This window comes from Dama dama, chromosome 14 (assembly GCF_033118175.1).
Source record: "Dama dama isolate Ldn47 chromosome 14, ASM3311817v1, whole genome shotgun sequence".
Taxonomy (NCBI): Eukaryota; Metazoa; Chordata; class Mammalia; order Artiodactyla; family Cervidae; genus Dama; species Dama dama.
Window position 1 is genome coordinate 64,003,802 of NC_083694.1, and position 8,162 is coordinate 64,011,963.

At 38.1% G+C, this 8,162-nt stretch overlaps 1 protein-coding gene across 1 annotated transcript; it reads right to left on the minus strand.

Moving 5' to 3' along the window:
* Positions 1-218: 218 nt before the first annotated feature.
* Positions 219-7,853, minus strand: PTGS2 (prostaglandin-endoperoxide synthase 2). Its single transcript, XM_061160946.1, has 10 exons — positions 7,702-7,853; positions 6,508-6,624; positions 6,256-6,399; positions 5,428-5,571; positions 4,616-4,797; positions 3,930-4,013; positions 3,572-3,818; positions 3,001-3,287; positions 2,356-2,503; positions 219-2,206 (listed from the first exon to the last, which is right to left on the minus strand). The coding sequence occupies exons 1-10, from the start codon at positions 7,751-7,753 to the stop codon at positions 1,797-1,799; spliced, it is 1,815 nt and encodes a 604-aa protein (XP_061016929.1). The 5' UTR covers positions 7,754-7,853; the 3' UTR covers positions 219-1,796.
* Between the last annotated feature and the right edge of the window lie 309 nt (positions 7,854-8,162).

Here is an 8,162-nt window from a genome sequence, read left to right on the forward strand (position 1 = left end):
CTTCTAAGATTAGGCAATGAAAATAAGTTTGTTGCTATCTCTCTTCTATAGGACAAAGCCCCCATTTTCTAATACAGTGTTTCCATGTATGAGAGATTATAAATAGTGACCTTAAGACCTCTATATGATGAAGGGCAGGATCATTTCACTAAGAACCAGTCCGGTTTGGAAGAGACAGGAGAATCATGCATTAGAGAAATCATCATATGACAAAGATATACAGAAACAGTCAAAATTTATTTTAGAAGAGGTTTTCAATTTTTAAATAATACAAAAATAAACAGCTATTTGTTTCAACACTTACAGTTTACATAAATTAATTTAATCATACATAGTCTGAGGCACCAAAACACTCACATATTCCAAATTCCCAGATTCAGTCATTCAGATATTAACAAATCAGTTTTTTTAAAAAATCAACGAAGGTAACAGTTTTTTAATACAAGCTCTTCTACTATTGACTCTTTCTTAACCATAAATCATTTAAACATAAAATCTTGAAAGTTCCCCTGAGTTATTTCTCTTTAATGAAATTTCATTTTTCTCCCTCTGCCTAACAGGCATACTTTTTCAATTATTTACATAAATACTGATTTTCAGTGCATGATTTAAAAATATTAAGACCCACAGTGCTTTGTAAAGAATGTTTCTCCAGAAAGTTAGGGGTGAATGAATTAATGAAACATCTGCAAGTCCTTCAAAAATGTATACACTGTCAGTGTTATGGCACATCCAGGGTAATGAGACAGCGTTCTCTGTGGGCTGGTGAATAGGTAAACCTTAAAGACGAATTCCAGCTTTACGTCTCAATATACCAGAGTTGGGTTCCTAACATGTTTTCACAAATCTTAATCCAAACATTTATCTTATAGTAATAATTCAGAGAGGTAATCCTAAAAGATACATTGATTCTGACATAATGCCAAAAAAACCCACCATGCAGCCTTAAACCCAGTTTATAATAGTCATCCTAAGAAGACATAATAGCCCTCAATAAATTAAATTAATATACAGTACCAGAAAATGTCAACTGACAATGAGATGTGGAAAAGAAACATTGTCTTCCTGGGAACTATTCGGCAATTATTTGCTTTTAAATGAGGAAAGACATTAATTAGAATAGGAATACTTTCTTGGTGTCAAGAACTCCCTAGGGCTCTAAGGTATTGGGCTCTTTATTAGGTTATAGTTTATTTGTAGAGTTCTCTGCCTTTCACTTAAAATGAATGTATACCTTTTTGTAAAGGCCTTTTGTAGTAGTTCTGAGCTGAGGTTTTCCTGAAAACTTGCATAAGTTCAGGTAAGAAAGTAGAGGCAGAATCCAAAAAACACACACTCAGACCTTAAAACCAGGAAAACAAAATAGACGAAGTAAACTGATGTGAAAATGGCTAAAAGAAGACCATTAAAGGACCAGTGAGTAGACAGCTGTTTCTCATGCATCATAGGAGACACCCTGGAAATATTGATAGTGTCGAAATGTGCAGCATTTTGTCATCTTGCAACAGCATTTAAGTGTTCAAACTTAGCTTTTGTTCTTATTATAAGTTGAAATTCAAGTAGAAAGATGTCATACTCATCTCCCATTGGATTGTACAGAAGAATGAAAACTGCTTTCCCCTTTAACTTGAAGAAACTTCGACATCTTTAAAATCAACATGAAAATCTTCACAAGTATGACCCCCTTTTCTCCTTAACAGAAGATGTTAAGTAACACAAGGAGTTTCATATAAATATTAAATAATTAAGTTAAAAGAAACAGTTCATATAAATAAATAAATACGATCACTAGGCTTCTACAGTTCAGTTGAACGTTCCTTTAGGAGGACTGTGGGGTTGATATCATCTAGTCCAGAGTGGGAAGAGCTTGCATTAATGGTGACTGTTTTGGTGAGGTGCGCGTCTTGAACACTGAATGAGGTAAAAGGACAGCCTTTCACGTTATTGCAGATGAGAGACTGAATTGAGGCAGTGTTGATGATTTTAAAACCTACTTCTCCACCAAAAGTGCTAGGCTTCCAGTACTCAGGAGAACATATAGGATTACCCATAAGTCCTTTCAGGGAGAATGGTGCTCCAGCTTCTACCATGGTCTCCCCAAAGATGGCGTCTGGACGAGGCTTCTCTACCAGAAGGGCGGGATACAGCTCCATGGCATCTATGTCTCCGTAGAGCGCTTCTAACTCTGCAGCCATTTCCTTCTCTCCTGTGAGGGTGACAAGGACAAAGATACAACCAATGTCAACCTTTTGACAAAATGAAGAGTTTTACTAACCCTTCGCTCAATTGGCTTTCAACTTCTCTGTTTCCATTTGCCCCTTGACTCTTTGAAGAAGTTTAGGAACTGTTTCTCACCTGTAAGTTCCTCAAATGATTCATAGGGCTTCAGCAGAAAACGTTTGCGATACTCATTAAAAGACTGGTATTTCATCTCTCTGCTCTGGTCAATTGAAGCCTTTGAAACTTTCTCTACTGCGACTGGAAGATTCCTACCACCAGCAACCTGTGGAATATGAATTAAATTGTAGAACACAATTAACTGAGTTTTAGGCATATGTAAGATTTTTTTCTTTTCTTTTCTTTTTTTGGCCATGCCAAGTGGCCTGTGGGATTTTAGTTCCCTGACCAGGGACTGAACCCAGCCCCTCAGCAGTGAGAGCACGAAATTCTAACCACTGTACCACCAGGGAATTCCCAAGATTTCTATTTGAAAAACATCCCTTGAGTGCCAAGTAGGTAAACTGATGCTACCAGTGGAGACCTAAACTATAAGTTTGGAATATTTATAGATAATTTCTATGTCTAGATTATAATGGTAATATTATATTATAATCAAGATCATATAATATTAAATTTATATATTACATATCCTTTTTTCAAGGAAAGATTACTAGCAATAACTAATCTTTCAGTAAGTTTAAGAAAAATCTTTCCTGCAGCAGACATTCTAGTTACTGACTAGTCCTTTGTTTTATTTTGTTTTTCACTAATAATGCTTACCCTGCCAGCATTTTGCCTGGTGAAAGATTCAACAAACTGAGTGACACCATGTTCCAGTAAGATAGAATTGTTATAGATAAACTGCTGATAGTTGTACTCCTGGCCATCAATCCGAAAGACGTCAGGCAGAAGGGGATGCCAGTGGTAGAGCGTGTTAAACTCAGCAGCAATACGGTTTTGGTACTGGAACTGTTGGTTAAAAAGCAGCTCTGGGTCAAACTTCAGTTTGAAGTGATAGCCACTCAAGTGCTGTACGTAGTCTTCAATCACAATCTTAATAGTTTCTCCTACGGGCACAAAATAAAAAATTGAAAACATGAATTCTTTCTGCTCACAAATGTTCAAGCAACTGAAATGCAACTGGTCATTTGGCATTCCTATCTAGATTTTCTTTTCCACCATCGAAAGGTAGGTGTCTGACCAATCCAGCTGAAGGACTGAATGAATATGGAGCAGGTGATTGTACACGCATGACACTCCCCCAGAATTACATTCCTCCCAAGCAAAGGAAACAAGTTCGTTTTCTTTGAGGAAGAGGGTTTTCTTTAAGTGATTTGCTCTTCTTGCTTACCTATCAGGATTAGCCTGCTTGTCTGGAACAACTGCTCATCGCCCCATTCTGGATGCTCTTGTTTAAGCACATCACACACTCTGTTGTGTTCCCGCAGCCAAATGGTGGCATACATCATCAGACCAGGCACCAGACCAAAGACCTCCTGGCCCACAGCAAACTTCAAGTGTTCAGGAACATGAGGTGGGTAGATCATTTCGACCTGAGTATCTTTGACTGTGGGAGGGTACATCTCTCCATTAATCATCTAAAAAAGTAACAGTAAGAAGAGGTAAGAAACAAATTTTCATCATTAGAGATTTGGAACACACGTAGGTGGTAAGTCATAAGGAATTCTTAATACTTAAATGGAACAAACCTGATATTTCATTTTTCCATCCTTGAAAAGGCGCAGCTTATGCTGTCTCTCTAAAGATTCACCATAAATGTGACTTAAGTCCACCTAGAAGATTATGGAAAATTTTTTATTTGCTATTGAAGTTGTTCTTACGTAAAATGCCTAGGATGTATTTATTATTAAATAATGTGATGATTTAGTTTGCTTTAAAATTTTTCAGTAACACATTTTTTTTCACAGCCACAAAATAATAAATTAACTTGTTTATCCACTAAAAATAACCTCATAGCATATAAACCTAAATGTCTCCTATTAGTGTCTCATATGGAGCCTGTATCAGAAATTTTCACTCTAATTATATGATATTTCTTTTAAAAAGCAGCAGAAAACGTTTTGATATAAAACACTTATTAATTGAAGCTATGTCACTGAAACCCAAGAAATAATAATGCTGCAAAAATCTTACCTTGTAATATTTAAGGCAGCATAATCAAGGTAACAAATTTTTTTGAAGACAACTTTTTTTGCAGATCCAATATTTTAAACTAAAAATATGAGTCAAACTACAAATAATAATCTGTATATATGTATGTAAGTATGTGTGTGTGTATTTTTTTATTCAATCAGTGAGATAAAATGGAAACTCCATTAAGGTTTTTACACATAGAACTTGATTTGCTGCAAATTCTCACTTAACTCTGTCTTACCCCATGGTTCTTTCCCTTAGTGAAAGCTGGTCCTCGTTCAAAATCTGTCTTGAAAAACTGATGGGTGAAGTGCTGGGCAAAGAATGCAAACATCATATTTGTGCCTTGGGGATCAGGAATGAACTTTCTTCTTAGAAGTACTTTTTTCACAACTTCTTTTGAATCAGGAAGCTCTTTCCTCCCTATAAAAAATTAGAAAGCCAAAATAAGAACCCATCTATTTCTTTAAGGAAGCAGAGAGTAAACTGTCAATTTATCAGGGTCTTCATCACTTACAGGAAAAATACAGCTTTGAACAGGATCGTAATATTAATGGAAGTTCTAAGATATAGGGGAACAACCTCTTACTGAATAATCTTTAACTAGTATTAATTCAGTTTTAATGAAAGAATTTGAGAACATATGACATTATACCAAAATGTCTGGGCTTCCCTGGTGGCTCAGATGGTAAAGAATCTGCCTGCAATGCAGAAGACCTGGATTTGATGCCTAGGTTAGGAAGATTCCCCTGGAGAAAAGAATGGCGGTACTCTTGCCTGGAGAATTCCATGGACATAGAAGCCTGGCTGGCCACAGTCCATGGAGTCACAGAGTTGGACTCAATTGAGTGACTAACATTTTCACTTTTTCATACCAAAATGCCTATTTGCTTCCATGGAATAGTTTACATGGACTCACAATTTCAAAAAATATCCAGAGATATCTGGGGAAAAATGGTTTTATTAACAAATAATCATAGTTTGGGGCCAAATTTTCTAGGTATCAATCCAACCCCAGTTACAGTTAATACAACTCTGTCTCCTGTCACTCACCTTTCACACCCATGGGTGTTGGGCAGTCATCGGGCACAGGAGGAAGGGCTCTGGTGTAATAGGACAGGTTAGAAAAGGCTTCCCAGCTTTTATAGATGTAGTGCACATTATAAGTTGGCGGACTGTCAATCAAATGTGATCTCGCTGAAATTTTAGAGGAAAAAAAATGTTATTTGTTTCCATCCACAAGGCAAATTAATGCTCATTTTTATTGTATAATGTACAAAGTGGCACTAGAATAAATTTAATTTAATTAATACAAAGATATTCTATTTTAAAGCAATCATACTTTAAAGCCTGCTACTGGTGCTCAAAAAAGAGGAAAGAATGATGCATTAAAAGGTGTCTTTGATAAAGCATGTATTCTTTACAGGAGATGTTTTGGTCTAGCCATTTTGATTTTGTTCAAATAACCATCCACTTATTGTTCAAGAGGCCCATGAGCAAAATATCTGGGCCTGACACTCACTTTAGAAATAAAGGTTATTTTCTTGCTGACCCCATTCCAAATTATTCATTTATTTTAATGGGTGCAATTCTGTGCCCCATGGCCACTCAATAAACAACTGGACCACGCTTCCTTCACAAACTGTCGAGAACAATGAAGGTCAGCAGAGGTATGCAGTATTTTAAATAGAATTCTGCCTGTGGGACAGAACTTTAGAAACTTCAGGGGATTCAGATATCAATATTTTTGGCCATTAAGATAGTAGGCAAACTAAAATGGTATATTTAAACACATTTTGAATTAAGTTTAAAAATCTAAAATTTGTAAAGTACATTTTTCTTTGAGGCAGCTGAGAACCCTAGAAAATGATTTGTACTTACAGGTCAACACATATCTCATAATCATATTTCGCAGGAAGGAGATATTATTGACAATGTTCCAGACTCCCTTGAAGTGGGTAAGTATGTAGTGCACTGTGTTGGGAGTGGGTTTCAGGAGTAATTTTATTCTCGTCAGAAATTCAGCTGCAATGAGAGGAAAAAGAAATTAACGGGACACATTATGACACAATTCTGTAAAATGATAACTGTATATATCCCATTCCAAATGAGGGCACTCAACAACAAACTTACGTGTGGTACAGTTTTCACCATAGAATCCTGTTCGGGTACAGTCACATTTATACTGGTCAAATCCTACACTCATACATACACCTCGATTCTGGCATGGATGGGAACAGCAAGGATTTGCTACAAAAACAATAAAGACAGTGAATAAATAATTCTTCAGTGTCAATCTTGACTTAAGCATTTAATTGCTTTACTTACTATGAGTCAACTTCACAATAAAAAATTCAAGAAATATACAGGTAGTCATGGGAAAACTTTTTTTTTGACTTGCCTCACAGAATGGTTATAATGTAGGAATACCAACTTTCTTTTCTAAATAAAGGTAACAGAATATTCCATCAGGGAAATCATGTTGCTAAATTTTTCTTAGGAACTTTAGATGCTCAAATTAGCCTTTAGAAGAGGCTCAAAGTAGGACTTTCAAAACTAAAGTGAATAGATCTAGTGTTTTAATCAAACTTGGGTTGTTTTTTTTTTTCCTTCTTTCTTCTCTGTCATAAAGCTGGAGAAAGATCTGGAGGAAGGACATTCTAAGTTGAGAGGAAAACAAGTGCAAAGGCCTTGAGGCATGCCTGACAGCCGGAGAGGCGGAGGTGGAAGCTAAATTCAGAAAAGGTGAAGGCAGATCCTGTGGTTTTTATGGGAACTTGGGTTTTAGTCAGGGGAGATCATTGAATGATTTACAGTATTAAGGTGGCATGCCTTAATTTACATTAAAAAAAAAAAACAACGACAAAAACAAACTATAGAGAAATTTGCAAAGTAAGAACAGCTTGCTTTTAAGCTATTCTGTTTATCTTAAAAAACAATCTGGGCTTCCCTGGGACGGGAAAGCACTAACTAGGGAAGTTGTATAACACAATTATTTTCATTCAATAACAGTTAGGTGGTATACAAAAGCATGTCACATATATTGATCAGATCTTCTTGTCTTATAATGACAACCTGCAAATTAGTATCCCCGTTCCTATTTAGCAGATGAGTAAATATGGGTTCAATAACGGGCCCATGAAGATCAGAGCTGAGGGCAAAGCGGGGCTATCCGTCCAGTTTGTTTGGACTCGAGTGGTCCGGACTCGGCCTCTGAATTCTGGGTGTATTTAGAATACCTGGAATTCCCGGGAGAAGTCTGAGCAGAAACTCAGCCCGGGTGGACGGAGCCGCGGGTCCCGGGCGCGGGCGCCAGGTACTACTCACCTGCACCGCAGAGCGCCGCGGCGGCGCAGAGCAGCAGGGCTTGGGCGAGCATCTCGGCTGCGGGCGGGGCGCGGGGCCGGCGGAGGCGTAGAGGTGCGCGGATCGCGGCTGCGGGGCCGGAGGAGGCGCTGTGCGGAGTTCCGGGGCGTCCTCTGACGCTCGCTGCGAGTCCTTTGACAACTGGAAGCTAACGGAGAGGACCTTCCTTTTATGCGTGAAATAGCCCACGTGACGGCATGACTGTTTCTTTCCGCCTTTCCTTCCCCCCTTCCAAAAATTTTCCCCCTCTTTCTGCTTAAACAATTGCGTAAGACCCGGGTGGGGGTAGGATTTCTTTTCTTTTTTTTAGCTACGCAAACTAGAAAATCGGAAACTTGGGGAGTCGCGCTTGGCTTCCCTAAGGTGGGTGCAAAGCGGATCGCCCCCTCCGAGTTCCGACCTTCCAGCGCCTCTCGGCCGGT

Excerpts from the sequence above, each read along its gene's own strand:
- PTGS2 (XM_061160946.1), bottom strand. The coding sequence starts at position 7,753 with ATGCTCGCCCAAGCCCTGCTGCTCTGCGCCGCCGCGGCGCTCTGCGGT. Across the intron at positions 6,625-7,701 it reads CGCGGCGCTCTGCGGTGCAG|CAAATCCTTGCTGTTCCCAT; the intron begins GTGAGTAGTACC and ends TTGTTTTTGTAG. Across the intron at positions 6,400-6,507 it reads TGGTGAAAACTGTACCACAC|CTGAATTTCTGACGAGAATA; the intron begins GTAAGTTTGTTG and ends CTCTCATTGCAG.